Genomic DNA, 23,026 nt, shown 5'->3' with positions numbered 1-23,026 from the left:
ACATATATTCATAAACTATTATTATTTGAAATAAATTTATGTTTCTCATATATGTATATTAAAAAATATCGATACAATAATGTAAAATTTAATACTTATTACATATTTAAAAAAAAATTATAACTTCAATAGCTAAGATATTGACAACATTTCCATTATAAAACTGAAGAAGAAAACTTTACCAAAAATTTTAATAAAAGCAGAAAAAATACCTTATCCCTTAAATGAGGATCTGCAAACCATCTCAAAAGATTTTCAGTGATGCTAAGAGGATTTTCGATGAATGTACGATATGTAAGTAGAAAATCTTCCACATAACTTGGATCTAAGGCATTATCCTCAACTAAATGGGCCATTAACCGTTCTATTGTTCCCTATAAAGAAAGTAAATAAATTTAGACATTAAATAATTCTCCCTCAGATACATAAAATTTTAACAATGTGTCTAAGAGGCCAGGATAACCTGGTTGGTAGAGCACTGGGCCCATGTCCAAGAGTTTGTGGGTTTGATCTCTGCCGGCTGGAGACTCCCCGTGTAGTAAATGCATGTTAAATCTGTCGAGTCGCAAAGTCCTCCATGTTCCCATAACAAATCAATACCTCTGGGGGTACTGATCCAGGAGTTTCTTTGTCTTCCAGATTGGTTCAAATTACAAGGCTACGGAGTTGAACATTTGTAGTCGTAAACCCAAAATTGGGTCGGCTGTTCAACGACGGATAAAATGTGTCTAAGAATGGGCCAGGATAGCCTGGTTGGTAGGGCTCTGGGCCAATGACCAAGAGTTCATGAGTTCGGTTCCAGGCCGGCCGAAGATTCTCCTTGTAGTAAATGGTGACTGATGCATGTTAGATCTGTTGAGTAGCAAAGTCCTTCACATTTACATAACAAATCAATACCTCTGGGGGGTACTGATTTTATCAACTGATATCAAAAATAAATTTAAAAGCATAATCAGTAAACTAAAATTATTCTTTTTAGAAGAAATATAATGGAACATAATACAAAACAGTCATAAATGACCTCTCAATTAATAAAAATTCAAATATAATAATGCATTAAAATTCGAGACATTACATAATAGCTATACAATATAAGAATTTTAAAAATATGCATTTTTAAAACAAATATTTAAAAATTTTGATCACATAAAAATGCATGTTAATACCAAAATGCTCAACTTTACAGTTTACATTCAAATCAAACACAGCTTTATCTACAAAATTATGGGTTGCAAATATAAGAACAATTTAGGGACTATTACTAAAACAAATTAAAAATACTTAAAATTCATCTTAAAGTTTTAAGTAAAAATAAAATTTTAATATCAAAATTGCAATCAAGAAATTAAAACCATAGTAATAATATTTCTTTTCTTACCCTAATAACAATGTGGCCTCTCCTGCTTCCGCCATCCAAAACACGATGTTCAGTGACTAGAACAACTTCTCCATCTTCTTCATGTTTTCTTGTGTTTTCCTCCCCTTGGTGAAGGATGCGATAATAATCATTTTGTGCAATGCATACAAATTGGCAGTCATCAACTTTTGTTCGCATAACACCTTGGTGATACATCTTCTCTGTTGTTGGAGTTATACCAAAACTAGTCAAAAAGTAATATTATAGTTAAAAAACTGTAATAGCAAATGATAAACGATAGTCTAATAGGCATTAAGAGGTTGCTATACCATGGGAGAACATTTTCAGGGCGAATTCTGTTTTACTTCTATAGTTATTTTAAAATTTAAAGTAAAGTCAAAAGTGAGTTTGATAAACCTATAATAATCTATGAAGTTTTTAATGCTTAAATTCCCCCCCCCCTCAAAATATCAAAATTAAAACAAATGATTACAGGATCACTTCTCCAATGTGTAATCTTGCAATGATGCTTCTTAACGTTAAACATATATAGTTTAAAGAGAATTTACTAGGAAGAATCTTTTTTTGCTGTATAACATCCTCTTAATTTTTCATATGCTATGACTTAGACCAAATTTTTGTACTATACACTGCTTTCTCAATAAATAACATAGAGAAAAAACTAGTTTTTGTTAAAGCAAAACCACCGATTTTAAATGCAGAAAAAGCTGGGAGATTAGAAGAGCAATATAAAATTCTGTTCAACATCTAAATAAATATATTAAATAAGTTATGACAGATGCTTACAAAGTGTAAATGTATCACATATGTCTTTAATTTAACTTAACTGAAGAAAGCTAAAGGAATGAAAATTAAATTTAGAAAAAATTCTCCTTAGTAGTTTTGACATTATATTTAGATGTATTTCTTTAGTTAATGCCTATTAAACTAAAAGAACAGATGCCAATAAGCTTACTAAGCATTTAGGAAAAAAAATTATTTACAGTTTTATTATAAAATAACTCAGTTTAGATGTGAAGAATACCATAAACTGTCATTTGACTTGTTGACAATCAACAGTTGTAACTATTTTTTTAACCATATCCAGTGCTTTAAGTCTCATTAATATTTTACAATATAATAAATATTTTATTAAATAAATAAATTTAGTGTTAATAAAACATCCTAATTTTTGAAAAATAGATAAAATACAAAATAGAAAATTAAAAAAAGAAAACACAAAACTGGAGTCAGTGCAATAAAAAACTAAGATAAAACATTAGAAAAATCATCAATACAATAATTTAAGATAAATGGAAACCATTTTACAATAATTATGCAGTAAATAAGTTTTTATAATACAGTTTAAAAATTTCATTTATGTATTATTATAGTATCTGATTTCTGTCCTGTATCATATCTGATTTGTTTCATTGTAGGTGCTATGTATGTTTCCAAAATGATTGAACCTATTGATAATTCCCCCCCCTCTGTGTGTATCATATATTTTTGTATATGTCTACATCTATCTATATATAAAATAAATATATTATAGTACCTATCACCAAGATGTAGTTCTTCGATTCTTCCATCAGCTTGCTCCACTTCAACATGTCCATTAACAATTACAGACCAAGAATCCAGTTCTTCGCCGTCATTCATAACAATTGTTCCAGCTTTTTCCACTACAGCAAAGACCATCACTGCACATAATGCACGTCTGATGGTTAAAGTCATATTGGCAAAAGCCTGCAATATTCAGAAATGATTACTCGTAAATTTTCACACATGGGAAAGAAAAAACTTAATCTCTGTATTACTTAAATGTTTATTAGATATCATTATGTATTATCATGTTTGAATGGTTATTAAGTGCCCAACACATGATATGTGGGAGATTGTGGTATTCATATTTAAGCAAATAAAGGGAGATATGGAAAAAAAACTAAATTTATTTTGAGTTGTAGGAGAATTTTTAGAACAATTTCCAGAAACTCAAATAAATAAAAACAGTTAGCAAAAACAGGGTGCATAGCCAAATCTTTGAATCAAAAATAAGCACTTTTTAAAAAATTTTCAAGCACTCAAAAAATTCATATTGAATCAATGATATTATTGAAAAACAAAAACTTTTTATAAACAGTTTTAGCATTAAAAAAAAACTCAAAAAGAAACGGAAGTAAATCGAAACAATCAGTACTTTCCCACATCACCGAGTGAATTCAACTTGACTCTGAACTCAGAACAAAAGTACCCTACCCCCTACATCAAAAAAGTGTTAGAAGTAAAATAAAATAAACAAGAATAAAATTATAAATTAAAAAGAAAAACATTTAATAAGGATCTGACTCTATCCGAATTGGAGCACTCGGGTTTCAGTTTGGAGTGTGCGCGCATGCGCAAGTCATAACGTGGGTACGACATGAAGTTCGTGTGAATGATTACGTAGCAAACACCCCATTTTTCGTGAAATACAGGGGATCCGCCAGATATCACTGAAGGAAGAAAAAAATTATTCGTGAAAAAAAAAAGCACTTTTTTAAAACGAAATCTCCCAAAAAGCACCTTTAAGTACTTTTTACAAACGCTACGCACCCTGAAAAAGGATATATAGAGAAAATAATTAATTGCAAAGAGTGCATTTTCTTGGTTGTACCAAATAAAACAAATGATGGGCAAAATTTAAAAAATGTTTTCTCCTATCTGTATTTTCTTAGAAAATATAAAAGGGGAAATTGGTTTCTCTACGCGACGAATGCAACTTTCTAATTGCATAGGGTTACTAGGCAATAAATTTTATAACATTTTCATTTGTAATTAATTTTGCAAAGCAAATATTCAATTCTTAATACTATGAAAAAAGGCTTACCGGTAAATGCTGCATAAATTCTAGCAAAACTTCAATATCATCCTCGGTTCTTTCGCAGGGATCTTTTTCAAGACATTCCCTGACAGTATCCCTCACAGTGAGACTCTATACGAATAATAATAAAAAAGACAGAATCAAATATTAAATGAAACGAAAACACTTGTAGAACACATATCAATACAATGGAACTTAATTAAAATATGGGGATAGTTTATCTAACAAAAATGTAAATTTTTTTTAGCTATTTATAACTAGTTACAATTAGGGATGTAACAAATATTCGGCCACTACTTTGATATTCGGTTGGTCGAATATTTGGACAAGTATTCAGCCAATTCAGCAAAGCATTTTTTGGAAATGTATTTTTGGACAAAGTTTTTTTTAGGAGGCATTTGAACAGATTTAATAAAGAATAATCTAAAACTTGTGAATTCATGTTCTGAAAGACAAATGGAAAAGCGAAACTTGAAGAATTGAAACTGGATTACTTTATACAAAAACATAACTTTTGTACTGCTGATTTTTTTAAAAATTGCAATGTGTAAGCAGGGGTCTGTCCAGACATTTTGTGAAAGGTCCGTTTTTGTAAAATTGTGAAAAAATTACTCGTAATTCGTGAATATAAAATAAACGTTAAGTCACATTCTTTCAACCAGGGTCCGCTTTTGTCAATTTGTGCAAATAGGGTTCGTTATTGCAAAAAAACTTTGCAAGAAGTTTTTAAATTGTAAAGACATGCAAGATTAAGCTCAACGCTGTAAAATTATAATTAAAAAAATTAAATTTTAAAAAATAAACAGCAATTGCAGCTACTGAATTAGCTATGCAACGTACAAATATTTCGTATTTAGCCTATACTGCTGAGAGCTGAATATCCATTTCAAACGTATAAAGCAAGAAGCGTCTGCTGAAGACAAAATTTAGTTCGTTTACATCCGTCCCCCCCCTTCATGGGAAAGGTTTATTCGATTAGCAAAACAACAATGAAGATAAACAAATATGTGAAGGGTCTGATCAAAAGATAAATTATTTTGTGAAGGGTCCGTTTTTATGAAAGGATATTTTGTGAAGGGTCCGTTAACGGACCCAAATTTCTTCTAAACAGACCCCTGGTAAGTATATTTCCTCATTTTTATTTTAAGAACTGAGAACTTTCTTCTAATGTGGGAATATTAAAAATCACTTACATTAAGAGATTCTGCTAGGTCCTCCTCTTCATCAGAATCAACAATGCTTTCAATAAGTCCAGATAAATCCACCTCCTGATCCTCCAAAGAGGACTGCACAGACTGCATGGTATCAGATCCTGAATAGGCTGAAGAGGAATCACTGCTGTGGGAGTTTCTGTTGGAACTTTTGAGGAGAGCTTCCCCGCGATGGAGTATGGAGGGGAACTCCAGAGGAAGCTACAAAAACAGACAAATATTAGGTTTAAAATCTTCATATTCAACACAAAATTGGCTAAAATAGGTGTAACAAACTAAAATAAAACTAATATCTAAAGGTATTCAACTGGGCTTAACACTTTTTTAAAAAAGCTTTTAAATAGCTTTAATTAAAATTTTAAATATTCTAATCATGGGTATTAAGTATTGTAATATTTGAAAAGTATATTTCTACAAAATTTTTTTTAGGAGGAATTAGAACAGATTTCTTTAAAAAAAACTAAAATCATATTTTTACAAAACATTATTAGAAATAGTTTTGACACATATTTGTTAAGTTCTAAAACTTGATAATTTATGTTCTGCAAGACACATGGAAATGTGAAACTTGAAGAATTGAAACTAGATTACTTTATACTGAGTCATAAGTTTTGTACTACTGATTTTTTTTATTTTTTAATTGTATTCCAGCAATCTATTTCATCTTTTTTTCACCACTTTTTGTTTAGTTTCAATATACAGATTCTCAATGTTAACTTTCAGAAGTAAGAATTTTTTTTCTTTTTTCTCCTTCACTTTTGCAATAACGTTGCTTTTTATTGACAATTTTATTACAACACAGTGTTTTAAAAGGGCATTTCTAATATGGCAATGTGAAAAAGTTAAACAGTGATTTTCAACATTTAAATTTTTTGTTTAAACATTAAGAACAATTTTTGTTTTGGCTTTTATCTAGATTTTTCTTTTTTAAAAACATTTGTTTTTATGAACGTTTTTACTATGAAGAGTCAATTAAGAGGGTTTCGATTAACAGATCTGAAAAAAAAATTTAAAATAATTTCTGGCCAAATGAGAATAACCTTAAGGCAAAATTTTATGTATAAGCTAGAGGAACTTTTCTAAAGATAAATTCCATGTTATAAAAATTAACAAGAGAAATAATTACTATAAAAAATAATGTATAGAAGAAAAACAATAGTGAAAGAAATGATGGGAAAATGAAGAAAAAAAGACGAATTTAAGTGTCACTCTTTTAAGTTATATAATTTTTAAAAAAAATTAAAGGAAAAATTAATGGTACATTGGAAACCATGTTTTTAAAGTATTAAGAATTAGGATAATTTGGCATGCAAAAATATTAAGTTACCTGTAATCTGTGATGTCTATAGTTGTCATCACCACCTTCAGAATAAAATCTCTGCCTTGTGTCTAGAGCGATTGTTACTTCCTCTTGTTCTAAAGCCAACAATTTTTCTAGATTCATAGTTGTACATGACTGCCTTTGACCAGGTCGCATTAACTGCACATCTGGATAGTCAATCTGCAAAGGAAAAAGTTTACTTTATAAATAACAATAGCTAATTTTAGTAAAGGAGTTAGTTCAATGAAAATATATTTAAATTTTTATTAAGGATGTTTTGAAAAGTTCTTTAGTGAAGGAAAATAGAAGAGATATAGTTATAGAGAATGAATCATATCTTTAAATTTAAGCTATAAATGTTTAAGAATTGACTGTAGTTCAAAAAGTAGAAATATTTATAATATTATTAAAGAAATTTTCAATCATCAATAAGGCAAAAATTTCCCACAGGTGAAAGTTATTAAAATCAATAAATAATCGCATTTTTATGATCCCAAGCAAAATATTGTATTAGTATCTTTTCAACCATAAAAACACTGTTCTATATATTTACATTTCATAATCAATATAGAAAGTTCAGACTAAAGATGGACACAATTTAATCTCAAATTATAAATAACTATTACAAACTCACACCCATTAAAAAAATTTAACACTTAAATTTAACACTTATAAATAAAAACTTTCATCTGATGCACAAAAAAAGTTTAATTTTAAAGTTAAATCATAGACATTAAATTACAATTTTTTTTCCAAAGAATAATAGAATAATAAATACTTAAAATAGTATAATTCCTCTGATGGATTAAATTGCTTTTCTATTTTTAAAGTGTTCTAATACAAACATGTCTAAAAATCTATATTAATACATTATAAAGTCAAACATAAAAATTTCAATTGGTGATTTTATCCAAACAAATTATTATTTGATTATTGGTTAATTTTAACAGTTTTTAATGGAGAATAAAGAACTGGAGGAATAAGTTTATCAAGTATTAAAAAAACATAAAAAAATTAATGTTTTTAATAAAAATTAAAAACATTAAAAATTAATTAGATAGATCATTTATTAGAATCTCGAATTTTGTAACGCAAAAAATCATTTAAAATATTCATGTCCATCAAAATTATATGCCTACTGAATAAATTTAGAAATATCCCATTAAAGCATTCATAAAGTTTTGTAATTCTCTTTAAACTAAAGTATCCACAAGCATTAATTTAGTACTTATTATTTAGAACAATAATATATATTAGAACAATAATATATATTAGAACAAAATATATATTAGAACAAATATATATAGAACAAAAATTTAAGAATACTCCATTCTTAAATTTTTGATATCTCTTTACATTAAAGTAAAAACAATTTTTTTTTTTTTGTGGAATCATAATTTAGAACTACGATATTCATTGATTAAGTTTTAATTTTTCTTTAACAATTAAATAACAACATTTATTTGTGCGTACTCAATATATAGAACAATGACATTCATTGATCATTTTTTACACTAAAAAAAAACATTTATTTTGTTTAATCAAAACAGAAAACTACGATGTTCATTGATAAAAGTTTTGATTTCTTTCGTTAAAATAGCAACCAACATAATTTTACAAACACATTATATGGAACAGCAATATTCATTCATTAAATTTTTAAATTCTATTAACACTAAAATAAGAACAAACATTAATTCCGCGCACTCATTATTCAGAACTACGATATTCATTGATTAACTTTTTGGTTTCTTTTCACACTAAAATAAGAACGAACAATTATTTTTTTCCGTACTGATTATTTCGAATTCATTGATGAAATTTTAATTCATAACAACGATCAATTTCAGTTATTAAAATTGTCATTTCTCGTTACACAAAAGTAACAACAAACATTTATTTCACGTACTCATAATTTAAAACAATGACATTCATTCACAGCAGTCGATTTGTTTCTTAAAAGCACGCGCAGTACTAGACCATTAAAATAAAAAAGGAGTTACATGAAAGGGGGGGGGGAACAAAGGTTAAAATCAACATACCAATAGAGTGAAATGCAAAACTTCATAGACTGTAAAATTCCTCTACACTCAGAGGGGGATATCATTCGTTTAGTGTATTTTTTTTTAGTTTTGTTTTTATTTGATTCCGAGTATGTAGATTATTCGAACCAGGTGGCGCGCACTTAGTGGCGGTAACTATGGTAACACATCGTAGTTGTGTGACTCATCTCCCATCATCAATGAAATCAATACTAAACTCTCTACTCTTTCTCCCAAGAAAGCTCCATTGAAGACTTTTGAAAGGGGGCGGCGACCTTTAACCTCTGCTTCAATCTACGGCCGGTAGTCGCGAATTAATTTAGTTTTCCAAATTTATGCTTTATGTAGTTTTTCATATTTTTTTCTTTATCTGTTGCGGTTCGACGTTCATAAAAAACAGAGCCCTACACTTATAAAGTGAGTTTTTTTTATCCTTTGCGTTTGCCGAGTTTCCTTTAAAAAGTGACTTAGTGAAATGAAAAAGCAAAGGAAAAAAAATTACCACAGCTGATTTTTTACAGCTTAAATGCACAACCTGTGGCCTCAAAGACTTTTAACTTAGACCTTGAACTGTCTAAAATAATAACAAAAATATTAAAAAAAAGTGACAATTTTTTTTCCAGTCATGCTTTGTAACAGAATGCAGGGACTAATATAGGCAGATATCTATGCAGAATGTTTTCAACCTTTCTCAAAATATCAGAATGCGGCAATTTCGTTAAGGAAGCTCTATAGATTTAACGGGTTCAGAATCTGCAGCAAAATGTAATTACTTATGAATTTGCATAAATTAATTAAAAGAAAAAAAAAATCTCGCAAGTCAATAAAAGTAAATAAAAAATTAATTTCTGAATAATAGTGGAAGTTAACTGTGAGGACAATTGTCTTTCTTAAGTTACCTTTTTTGTTATATACCTATAAATTTACCATTTGCTTTAATCCAATAAATATACTTGTTTACATTTGTTTACATAAATTATTTTTATCTGTATGCAAGCAAAATATTAATTAAAAATTTGTAACTCATTCATATTACCAACACGCAGAATCTAAATATTTTCCGTATTTTAATGATTACAGCAAGTTGGTCCTAACCCTATATTTTGTAGCCCATTGTCAGTAACAATGTTTGTAGCATTGCGGAAGTATTTTGCGCTTTTGGATATCAATTGAAAAACAAGAATTTAAAAATTAATTATTTTCATTTATTCATTTCATCTTCGATGTTAAATATAATTTAGATATGTTTAATATTTTTCTCATATACATGATCAGGACAGATTAGGTTGAAAGGAATGCCTATTCATTCACCATGCCAAACGAATGCCATGTCCTCTCGTAATGATAATAAAGTATTCTTACAACACAAACTATATTAAAACGTTATGGTTAACCACCCCTCATTTAGAATTTTTCGTAAGCATAGACACATGAAGGTGATCTAAAATCTTTATTTAAATAAAACTTTAAGTTCATTTTTCAAAAAGAAATTCCTTAATTTTTACACAATGTTAATTTGCCACGGAAAAAAAATCATTTTTAAAAATCGTAATTGAAATCTGGTAAAATTTATTTTCTTTTTATTGATTTAATTTTTTTCTTCCTTTTTACCCAAAAGAGAAATAAAATAACAACATAATTAATGCCAGCTTAAACTAAAACAATTATTCACAAAAAGACAGAAATCCACTCCCCGCTAAATTTGAATGACACGCAGCTTTAATCTGAATTAAATTTAGGAATAAAATAAATAAAGTTGCTAAGTACTAATACCAATTGAATACAATCGAGATTTCATCAAAAAAAGGATAATCCGAATTATGCAGGAGATATGAAATAATGACGTAAAGATGATTCCAAAAACACACCTGTGGAAAAAAAAACGTAAAATACAATAGGCTGCGAAGTGATCTGTCTGTTCCTTCCCAATGACGTAATCTATGACGTCAATTTTTACGCTTGGGAAAACTGACAGTATCGAATTGTTCTCATACAAGATACATACATCATCGTGTTAAAATATGATCCAAGCACATAAATAGCACTTTCACAAAAAGATAGGAGGCATATCTTTCTTTTGTTATTTATTGAATTCATATCAATAGTTATCGAGAAAGAGGAATGAACGCTGATTATGCATAATCCGAATAACTTTCAAATTAGGGAGTTCTTTCTATCAAAGAATCTTTTAACTCGATAAATATATTTTTCTTTACGATATTTATTTTTATTATTTTTTTTTTTTAACGATCTGTCTACCACTGAGGACATTTTACATCAATGCTATGGTTAGTGCGAGCAGGGTGCATAATTCATATAGACCAGCCATCGCTAAAATTCAAACCTGGGCCATCTCATTATCTAACACAGTGATTCTCAACCTTTTTTTTTTTGTTGCGGCACACTTATAACGATTTCGAAATTTGACGGCACACAATGAAAAAAATTAGATTAAAAGTTGTTTAATTGCCTATTTTACACTGTGTTAAATAGTTTGTGATAATAATTTTGAATGTGAAATAAAATAATATGTACTACAAAAGCAGATTTATTAAGGGATTAATTATTTCTTTCGAACAATTTTTTATTAGTTAGTAACAGTTATTTATCTTTTTGCCAGTTATTAATTGTTAGCTTGTTTTCTATAGCTATTAACTGTCAGTTTATTTTACATTAACTGTTATTTTTTTGTGATTTCTTGTTAACTAGTTTTTTTTGCTAATTATTAATTGTTAGCTTAATTTTTTTTAGTTATCGTCTGTTAATTTGTTTTTTATATATTTGTTTTTTTTTTTAGTTATCCTTTGTTAATTTAGTTATTAATTGCATAGCTTACTTTAATGATTAGCTCTTACAACATTTTTTAAAATTGTGTGTCATATACAATTTAAACACTTCCATCTTATTTTAAGATTGTCAGAGACAATCGTTGACAAAGATGTTCACGCGGTTAAAGCGTGGAAAAATTATAAATAGTATATGTATATATATATAATTTAAACTTTACTCATAATAAAAAAAAGCATTATAATTTTTATTGTATCATTTCTAATATTTGGGGGCACATTTTAAGAATTTGGCGGCACACAAAAGTGCCGCTGCACAGTGGTTGAGAATCACTGATCTAACACATTGGGGTTTATTTGTAAAAAAAAAGTTGCTAATTAAAAAAAAAAAAACGTGTCTTAGTTATAGAAATAAAATATGCTGAATCTTTTTTTTCTTTCTATTTTTCTAAAAGGCATATAGTTTCATTGCAACTACAATATATCAGCAGGCAAATAAAAGATCCTTTAAATTTCCATTATAGCTTTGCTTTTCAGTGAATAAGTTAGTCTGTTGACTTTCATTGATTTGATAGATAATTTGTGTTGAAAGTTTTAATATCAGGTTAAATTAAAAAGGTTAAGTACGAAACATTCGTAAATAATTCTCATTTAAAGTCAGCAAGTTTAATCTTAACTTCTTATTAATTATTTATACAAAAATGAAATAACAATGTTGTTACATCAATACTTTAATAAAATTTGTCACCTCCATCTAAAAATGTATCTTAGATAGCAACAATCCGGTTGCTTATTGTTTTGTGTGGAAGTGTAAAACTTGGACCGCCCTAAGCACAATGCCGATATAAATATTTTCACTTTCAATCAGGTTAGGAACCAGTAAACAACCTAAAATAATAATGTTTTAGCGTTATACCTTCACAGAAGCATACAACTGCCTCAGGATGTTAAAGTAATTTAGACGCGAAAGATGAAATTCTAATAAACCAAATGTTCCTCTGATGGCGATGGAAATATGATGGCATTTGAACTCTGTTTATTTGTAGGAAAATACCTCAGTTAGGTAATTTTTTAAACATATTTCGTTTCAGAAATTTCAAGGAAACAATTTTTATCATTTAAATTTGAAAAATCGAAAGAAATGCTTAAAAAATAGAATTAACTTGATATTTTATTTTGTAGAAAACGGTTGAAAATTTCTGGAATTTTTTTTTTGTGCAAATGCATATATCAGTAATTACATAAGAAAACCACAGAAAATTTCGTCTAGATTTAAAAAAAAAAAAAAAAAAAACAATATTATTACTAATCTAGATAAAACTCAATCTGCTATTCAAAAAGATCATTATTTTAAGCATACAACGATAAGTTTTTTTAAGTAATGAGATATTTGGAAAATTGCTGCAGTAAATATACGATACTTAGCATAGGGTACGTCTTATGTTCTACCAAAATGATTCAATGCATTAATTGAAGAAAGCAGATCATACTGTATGGTGGTGAAAGAGTTTATGAAGGGTTATACAACCCAGCAGCTTTTAACATCTCGTTTTCTTTTTTTGAGATTTTCAGTAATATTTCGCAGGTTCTTTTTCAGATTTTTCAATGTGAAATGATTTCACCATAAACCTTTCTTGGCATAAACGATTTTATTTAGATGCATACTTATGCCACGGCACAAACATGAAGTATATAGAAAATAATAGTAATTAATCACATAATCGATGAAACTTCGCGCTCCATCATAGAACATTCCAGTCTTCTCACACCCAGGCTAGAGAACACCCCAGCTTCTTTTCTTTTCTTAAGTTTTTTTCGTATCTCGCAGCGCCATCTATTGTCGACGATTCTTACAAGTCCCCCCAAAGGAAGCACATTCGTCACCTTAGAGACAATGCTGCTGAGACAGAGAGAGAAAACCTGAAAAATACAATAAACAAAAAAAGCAGCAACACAGCTTCTATTCAGGTGATGAAATTCAAGTGAGAGCTCCAAAATATGCAGCTCCCAAAAATCATAAATATATATATAAGTATATAAAAAAAACTATATTCCTTATGATAAATAAAAACATAAATATAAACAATTCAAAATATTACAAAAAAAAATTATTTATTTATATATTTTTTCTTTTACACGTTATCAATGTAAAAAAAAAACACTTTTTTTATTTTTTAAACAGCCCTGACATTTAAGTTTTGTTCCGAGTTTAAGACAAATATATATACATGATTTCTTTAGGAATTAACTGTTAACCTTGATAATGCGTCGGCATTTCCATGTGAACTGCCCTTACGGTATGTTAAAGTCATATTATAGCGTTGTAATGCTAAGGCCCACCGAGAGAGTTTAGCCCCATGAAGGGTACTTCGGGTCAGGTAAGTAAGGGGATTATGGTCTGATACAATTTGTACCTTGGCACCGAAAATCCAAGTATCAAACTTTTTCAAGGCTTCGATGACACAAAACGCTTCCCTCTCAATGGTTGACCATCGTTGTTGGCAAGGATTTAGTTTTTTGCTAAAAAATGCGATGGGCATCTCTTTTCCTTGTTCATTATTTTGAGCTAAACATGCTCCAATTGCAAACGCAGACGCATCAGTATAGAGTTGAAAGGGTTTATCGATGTCTGGAGTATGTAGTGATGGCATTTTAATCAGCTCTTCTTTAAGTTTGTTGAAGGATGCTTCTGCTTTCGAGTCCCATGAAATATTATTCGGAACATTCTTTTTAGTAAGGTTCGTTAAAGGTAGAACTATTTCAGAAAAATTTTGGATATATTCTCTATAATAGCTCACCAACCCTAATAGACTTCTAACTTCCTTTTTGGTGATAGGCTTAGACAAATTTTGGATGACTTCTACTTTTTCAGGATCTGGAGAGTGAGTGCCAGAACCTATTATATGGCCTAAGAACTTCACGTGACTCTTTCCGAAATCACACTTTTCTAGATTTGCGGTTAGACCAACACTTCGCAGAGTTTGAACCACCTGGTCGATGTGGTAGAGATGTTCATCCCAAGATCTAGAAAATATCGCCACATCATCAATATATGAGCGACAGTAGCGTCTATGGCGAGCTAGTACTTTATCCATGGATTTCTGAAAGGTACTTCCAGCATTCTTTAAACCGAACGGAAGGACCTTCCATTGGTAATGGCCAGCATGAGTGACAAATGCTGTATATGGTTTGGCGCTTTCCTTCATCGGGATTTGCCAGTACCCTTTCGTTAAATCGATTACTGTTATAAAGTGGGCTTTACCTATTTCAAAAAATAGGTCTTTTGCGATCTTCATTGGATATGCGTCAGGAACTGTAAAGCTATTCAGAAGTCTAAAGTCAATGCACAGTCTAACGCTACCATCCTTTTTTGCAACGCATACCACAGGATGTGCCCATTCACTGTCACTGGGCTCTATTAGATCCCATTCTAGTAATTCCTTAACTTGGCGATCAACTTCGTCTTGTAGCGAAATGGGGACACGATAGGGTTTTAATCTCTTCGGACTGCAGTCTGCTGTAACTTTTATGTCATGACCATCGACATGGGCTTGACCTGGTTTGCTACTAAAAACATCGGTGTATGATTTTAACACATTGAATAGTTCCTTTCGCTGGTAATATTTTAGGTCACCTTTCATATTTTGCAAGTGGGTCCATAAGTCTTCAGTAGATTTGTCCATAAGATCCGCTGGTGCATAGTGGATATCTCCAAAGTCTTCATCTTGGTCGAAAATGATACCAATATGATCCACTCGAACAATATAAGGCCTTAATTTATTTATGTGGAGTTCCCTTATACTCCCGTTTTCCATTTCGACTTTGGCAGAGTGAGGTCTGGTAAGTTCGATTACAGTAGCTGGTCCTTGCCAAGTACTGAGCAATTTGTGAGATGACGATGGGATTAGCACGAGGACTTTGTCCCCAACATTCAAAGTCTTATCCTTAGACCGTAAGTTGTATCTTGATGTGTATCCGTCTTGAGAGATTTTGGAGTTTTCAGCTGCAATGTCATGAGCTTTTCTTATTTTTCCGATAAGATCATGTAGGTAAGTTTCAATTGAGCGGGATGCAGTGACTGGAACGCTACGTTCGCCTGTCCAGATCTCTTTCAATAAGGATAAAGGTCCCGGTGGCAGTCTTCCATACACCATCTGGAAGGGAGACAAACCAGTGGTGCTATGTGGCACTTCTCTATAGGCAAACAGAAGATAGGGAAGGTGTAGGTCCCAATTCCTTCCATGTTCTTGGATATTTTTATTCATCATTTCTTTTAAAGTCCTATTCCATCGTTCGACAGCACCCATACTCTCGGGGTGTCCGGGAGTGGAAAATCGGGGACATACGCCAAGTAAATCTTCAAAAGATCGTGTGAGTTTGGCTGTGAAATTAGTTCCCTGGTCAGAACAAATCATTTTTGGAAATCCGGTTTGAGAAAAAATCTTCATCAGGACGTTGCATGTGATCTTTGCACTTATTTCTCTAACAGGGATGGCTTCTGCCCATCTAGTGCATAAATCAATTGCACATATCACAAACCGATGACCTCTTCTGGATGGTGGTTCTAACGGTCCAATGCAATCAACAATCCATACTTCAAAGGGTGTTTCTGGTCTGACGATAGGTTGGATTGGAATTCTATCTTTATATGTGATTGTTCGCTTCAATTGACATTCCTTGCAGCTTTCACAGAACTTCTTAACGTCTTGTTTGATAGTAGGCCAGAAGAATGAATATTTAATTCGTTGAGTTGTCTTTTTCTCACCGAGGTGACCAGCAAGAGGAATTTCATGAGCCATTCTCAGAACTTCTGTTCTTTTCTCTAAGGGTAATACAACTTGTTTGATGTTTTCGCCACAAATATTCTCCGAGTGAAGTAGAATTTCGTTTTGAACTGTATAAGCATTTTTGTTCCTTTTCGCCCATTCAAAGCATTTTGCTAGACTCTCATCTTGTTCTTGAAGAGTCTTAAAATCCAATTTAGTGTCATTTTCCATTCTTGCATTCTTAATGTCTTTTTGTGAAATTTGGGTAATGACAGCACAATTTGAAGTATTTTCTTTCAATGGTGATGGTTCGTCGCTAGAGTCTTCCCCCTCTGAAGAGGTATTCCATTGAAGATTACTGTGACAAAGCTCAATATTTTCACACAGTACCTCATAAGCTGAAGAACTTAGCAGCAAATCGGTTACCAGCTTCTTTGAAACAGCACAGGTGATAGGTACACTACCATGAAGTTCGTCATTTATTTTCATTTGGAAAATTTTCAGTGGAGTGACTTCGCTTTCTCCGAAAGCAGAAGATATCTCTATTTTACTTTCTCCTTCAGAAGGTATGTCGGCGACTAACTTCTCGCGGACTACCGATATCTGGGCTCCTGTGTCTACAATGCCATTTAGAACCACGTTTCCGCATTTAACTCTGACGAGTTTTAAATCATCTATGTTTCCAGATATATCCACGGATTTTGAGACAGGAATAGAGATCTTGGCAGTTAGCACTTTTGGTTTTTCTTTTTCTAAAGGGAGTGGTGACGATTGGATTAGATTGTTTTGGGCAGTTGTAGGAGTGTTTCTAGGTTGCCGATTTTTAAGGCAAAATCTGGATGTATGGCCTTCTCTTCCACAAGTATAACAAGATAGTTTGGAAAACGACCTCTGTAGTTCATCACTCTTACGGGGTGTATATGCGCTTGATGAGCCCTGTTTGTAGAATGATTTGTTTCTTGAATTTCTTTCTGAAGGTGGAGAACGAGGTCGCCACTTTTCATTAGTTTTGTCTTTTGAGGGAATTCCAGTTTTTTTCCTTGAATCATTACGTACACTGTCATATTCGTCAAGCTTATCCGCTAATTTGGTTGGAGAAACGAAATTTGCCCACTCATCAAGAAGGTGGTATCTTACTTCATGAGGTACCTTTTTCTTAAGTTGATCAGTGATAATGAGATTTTTTAAACTGGCAAAGTCTTTGATTTCAAGTCCATCAATCCACTCTTCGAAATAATTCGTGATTTCATAACAAAAATCCCTCCACGATTTTTCAGTGCTTTTCTGGTGCATCACAAACTTTTTTCTAAAACTTTCAGGATTCAATTTAAATCTCTTTAATAAGATGGCCTTAATGTATTCGTAGTCTTCAAATTTTTCTTCAGATTCTCTACCAATTAGTTGAATGATTTCAGAAGGCAATAAAGTTAATAAACATGACACCCAGTCTTTAGAATCAATCCCTGTTCTTTTAGCCTGTCTTTCAAATAAAGATAAATAAATCACGATATCATCATCCCTTAACTTGAATTTAGGAATGAGCTTAATTAAGTCAACGTTATGTTGTCCGTTTCCATTGGGCGATGAAGTTTGAGTTAGTTGAGTACGGGATTCAATTTCAAGTTTTTTCAACTCAAATTCCATTTGTTCTCTTTTCTGCTGAGCTTCGATTTCGTCCTTCCTTCGCTGTTCCTCAATTTCTTCCTTCCTTCGCTGTTCCTCAATTTCTTCCTTCCTTCGCTGTTCCTCAATCTCTTCCTTCCTTCGCTGTTCCTCAATTTCTTCCTTCCTTTTCCTCTCTTCCACAATTGAGAAAAACATTTCTCTGGCAAACGCTTCATCATATGTGTCATTTTGTTTTTTAGTGTTATAATTTTCATACTTGGATCCACATCAATTTCTAATTCGGTGGCCAACGTTATCAAATCCTCCTTTTTACCCTTTCCCAAAAATGCCATGGCTTAAATTTAATAATTCTCAATCATAAAAAAAAAATTAACGAAAAAAATTGACTACTTCCTAATTAATATTCCAATAATTTCTTAAAAGAAAACACATAAATGAACATCATTCACAAATCTATAGAAAATGTCTATTTTTGACAAACTCAAAACGAAATTAACAACCTCAAAATACTGAGAATACTTTGTAATATTCAGTTATCGATTTGTTATATAATAAACCTTATATAATAAACTTATGAACATTTTAAATCAATACTTTGTTTACACTAGATATAAATATATACTTTCCTACAAGTTCACAAATTCAAAACATAAAAATTATTTTAACCAAAATAATTATTCTTAGAACAAAAATCAAATTCTACGTGAGAATGAAAACTTTAACTGAATATTTTAAATCATTAAATGCGATAAGAAATTTATAAATAACTTTCGTATAAATTTCTCATTAAAATGTACGAAAACAAAATATATCATACGTATAAAAAAATTCAACAATGATACAATTCAATATCAAAATAATCAAATAGAATAAAACAAACTCAGTTTTGTATTTTTTTTTCTTATTAAAAGACACTTGCCTCTTCTTTCAGAAATAAAAAAAAAAAAATAAAATTTTCAATTACGATACCACGCTATATGTTGTGCACTGGCGTGCTTCCAACAATTTCTAAAACAGAACTTAAAAACCACAATAAATTCAATATAATGAAATAAAATTTTCAATTATTTGGGACGAAAACCAAAACAACAAGAACAACCAAATTCTTTTTAGAAATATGCTATCTACGTACTCTGGCGAGTAAAAGAATTCACTTTAGAACACTGGCGTGTTCGTACTCTGACGAGTAAACTAAATTAATGTTCCATGTCGGAACACAAACATTTAATTTCCATTTTGTATAATTTTCGCCCAAATAATTTTAATTACTTATTTATGGGAGCATACATTTACAAATATAAAGTGAGCTCTCACCTGGTTTTTGGTTCTGCATCATCTTCGGCGGCTGCGCCAGTAATATTTCGCAGGTTCTTTTTCAGATTTTTCAATGTGAAATGATTTCACCATAAACCTTTCTTGGCATAAACGATTTTATTTAGATGCATACTTATGCCACGGCACAAACATGAAGTATATAGAAAATAATAGTAATTAATCACATAATCGATGAAACTTCGCGCTCCATCATAGAACATTCCAGTCTTCTCACACCCAGGCTAGAGAACACCCCAGCTTCTTTTCTTTTCTTAAGTTTTTTTCGTATCTCGCAGCGCCATCTATTGTCGACGATTCTTACATTTTCCTAAACTGTAATTGGTTGCAATCATAATGCAAGCTTTTATTTCTTTTAAAATTTGTTACCTGAACTAAAAAAAAGACAATCAAGTTTTTATTTTATTTAAGAAAATGCCAATCAGAAGAGCGAGTCGTAAAAAGCCGCTGGATTGGAAAACCGCATCCCCGTCAGAGGCATGGATGTTCTTTCCTTCCCATAGAGTTGAATGTTCCTTCTCTATGTTCTTTCCTCTCTGTACTATCTATCCTAAGGGGTAATGTTGGCACAGCTAAAACGGTGCTCCCTGAAAGAGTGGCCAACTGATAACCGAATGTGTCATTTCAATATAAGGGTGGACATAAGAAGAAAAAAATTATTAATCGAAAAACCTTCAAAGTAATGGTTTCAAAGTTTAGAATTATCCCGATAACTAACTTGAATCAGCATTTGAACTAAGAATTCTCTAATCATTAAGTTTGACTCAGTTGTCTCAAGTCATTGATATAATACATATAAATAACAAATTGAAAAAAATTAGAATAATGCTAAAATTAAGCAACCACCAAAGGGTATACTAAAAATAAGGCAACAGATTCACATAGCTAAGCCGATACATTTACGAGAGATAGGCTTGAAATTGATTCAAACACGAAATACCCAAGAATTAAGATAAAATAGAACAAGAAAGAATTCATTCTGAGAACGACAAAAACGTGATTTAGAAAATCGTGCTTAAATAAAACAGCTGAAAAACGAACTAATGATTTCACCTTTTATCTAAGCGTAGTCGTGATTTTTGAGAGAAAGTATTTCTGTACAAAGCTATTTATAAAATGAGAAAATAACGGAATGTATAAGCATTTCTAAATAAAACTATAGACACATTTTTTAAGTATATTTATAGAAGTGAAGTATTAAATATTATTGAATTCGTTACGAATTACCTGAAAAATGTGTTTGCAGAGAAGGGGTACTGCAAAGTATTAACGTTCGTGGCGATAATTTTTTAAAGGAATAACTAAAATTATTATTTATTTATTCATTCATATTATTTACAGGTCGAAAATTTTCTGCGGAAGAGAGTAGTTGTATTTCATTGTTCGCTAAAGGGTGGGAAATATAAAAATGCATAAGCACTAAGTTGCGAGGTGTGTTGCTGCGGATTGTTCAAGTGCATTTTATTTCATTTTATGACCGACGTTGAACAGCCGATCCAATTTTCGGGTTTACGACTATTAATGTTCAACTCCGTAGCCTTGTAATTTTGAACCCGATCCAGAAGACAAGGGCCAAGGACTTTTTGATGGAACTAAACCGCATTCGCATTACATGTAGATGAAGACCATGAGAACCTCCCAAGGTTAGCCTGACGGCGAAGGGACTCTAACCCATAACACTTCTACCACTGAGGATATTTCACATCAGCACTGTGGTCGGTGCAAGCTGGATGCCGATTCTTATCGACCCGCCTTCGCTGGGATTCGAACCCAGTTCACCTCATTGGAAGGCGAACGCTCTATCCCTTGAACCATCACGGCTCTTCGAGTGCATTTGTTACAAAATATCAAATAATAAATATATATGTAGAACTTTCAGATAAATGCATCGCCCGGATTTTAAATAATCGGAAAAAAGAAAGAAAAAACCAATTAATAAATAAAAAAATCCTCTAGACCTTTAAAAAAAGTTTTACATGCGTTTTCAAAAAGAGGAGGCGAGTGTTTCATCTCTTAAGTCAGTGGTCTCCAATTCCTGCGTCGCTGACCGGTAACTTGGGCGTCGAGACACTAAATTATTAACTAAATTAAATATTTACTGTGGTGTATTTCGCTAGGTTTTGTGCGACTTTCCTGTAAGAATGTTTAAACACAATTAAAATTATTAAATCAAAACAATTAAAATATAAACAGTCAACGTATCACCAGCGGGCCGCGGTAAAATTATCAAACGTTGGCCGGTCGAAACGGCGATAAAAAAAAAAAAAATGTTGGGGAGCATTGCCTTAGGCTTTGTATGCAAAAAGTTTTAAATTTTACAATATTTATGGTAAACAACAATGATTTAGAATAAATAAACTAAAGTAAACAAAAAGATATTTATATATATTTTTTTTACCTATTTGAAGTGGTAAGAAAGAGGTATGTAACATTTATTTTTTAAAAATTGAGATGTTTGAAGATTGAGAAATAGAAATCGACCTGTTTTATGACAGTGAACGCAGCTACATTGAAGAGTTAAGTACTCATGACATGAACCAATAAAAAAATTCTTTTCTAAGTTGAGATAGCCCATTTAAAACTATTGAAATATAGTGAAGCTATCGTTTCAAATATATATATTCATTCGAATTATATGCTTATAACGCTCAGTGTCAACTGAAAGTAAACAATATCTTATATATTTAAAATCTTCAGTTGGTTCCGGGTATTTCAAAAACTATCATTTTTCTGGTTGAGCTCTTGCATGGTAGAAGAAGTTGAGTTTCTTTGAAATGCAGGAATTTTTCGGAGTAAAATGTTTGTGGAGAAAAATATTCCAAAACAGGTTTTCCGTCTGAGCAAGAGAATGAGGAACTAGTTCCCCGACGATCGTTAAACCAAAAGAAACTTCCAAATCGCTTGTTGGTTATTCCCTTGGACAGTTCAAGGCGGTTGTAGAGAGTGAATCGCGGCCTCATTTGAAAAACTGCACCTGCAACTTTTAATAAAATAGAAATGCCATTTTTTATTTTATTTTATTGTCCTTATCGAAAAAATGATGTCAGATGGGAGTGTTGTATTTAATTCCAAAAAAGCATCTCTTTTATTTAAATTTACTAGCTACAGTGGAAAATTTAAATAGATAGAATTTTAAACAAACGGAGTATAAATGTAATGAATATTTGACTCTTTTGTCGAATATTCAAAAGAAATATAAAGTGCATTTTAAAGGGTAACTAATTAAAAATTAATTTTACATTTATTTATTAATGTTTGAAATGACATGATAAATAGAGTTTCTTTGTACCCTTATGCCTTACTTTTATTGCAGGTTGACAAATATTTCTATATAGAAGAGCTCATTTATTTTTTTAAAAAAAAGGTTATTTTTTGAAATTTTATATAAATTTGAAACTATGAAATAATTTCAAATACCTCATATTATAATGCTTTGCAAATTTTTAAATAAATGATTAAAAAAACAAAAAAACAATTGATTTTATCATTTTAATCGTGATTTACGCTGACTTAAATCAATGAACCCTGATTTAAAGTAAAAACGCGATTGTATTTTGTGAGAATTTACATTAATATTTTGGAGACTTCAAGTAAAATTTAAACAATATGTAAGAAATTATAAATACCAAAAATTTAATAGGTAAAAAATTTGGAATCAGCTCTCCAAAAAGCTAAATTTGATCAACGAATGATTAAATCATCGGCATAATAAATGGTATTTG

At 30.9% G+C, this 23,026-nt stretch overlaps 1 protein-coding gene across 10 annotated transcripts in view; it reads right to left on the bottom strand.

Moving 5' to 3' along the window:
- The window catches only part of LOC107455860 (rap guanine nucleotide exchange factor 2), a 368,973-nt gene that overhangs the window by 27,180 nt on the left and 318,767 nt on the right, over positions 1 to 23,026 (bottom strand). For 9 of the 10 annotated variants that reach the window (XM_087151806.1, XM_087151807.1, XM_087151811.1 and 6 more), the window contains 6 exons: positions 6,759 to 6,932; positions 5,414 to 5,632; positions 4,227 to 4,331; positions 2,916 to 3,106; positions 1,379 to 1,601; positions 213 to 374 (listed from right to left, as the gene is read on the bottom strand). In XM_087151806.1, the coding sequence (XP_087007932.1) occupies positions 213 to 374; positions 1,379 to 1,601; positions 2,916 to 3,106; positions 4,227 to 4,331; positions 5,414 to 5,632; positions 6,759 to 6,932 (1,074 nt within the window). Of the gene's footprint in view, positions 1 to 212; positions 375 to 1,378; positions 1,602 to 2,915; positions 3,107 to 4,226; positions 4,332 to 5,413; positions 5,633 to 6,758; positions 6,933 to 8,794; positions 8,898 to 23,026 lie in introns of those variants that run through there. The other variant, XM_087151814.1, reaches the window with a different exon arrangement.

The sequence above is a fragment of the Parasteatoda tepidariorum genome, chromosome 9 (assembly GCF_982258835.1).
Source record: "Parasteatoda tepidariorum strain Cologne lab strain chromosome 9, Ptep-v5.0, whole genome shotgun sequence".
NCBI lineage: Eukaryota > Metazoa > Arthropoda > Arachnida > Araneae > Theridiidae > Parasteatoda > Parasteatoda tepidariorum.
This window is presented reverse-complemented; position numbering and strand designations above follow the sequence as displayed.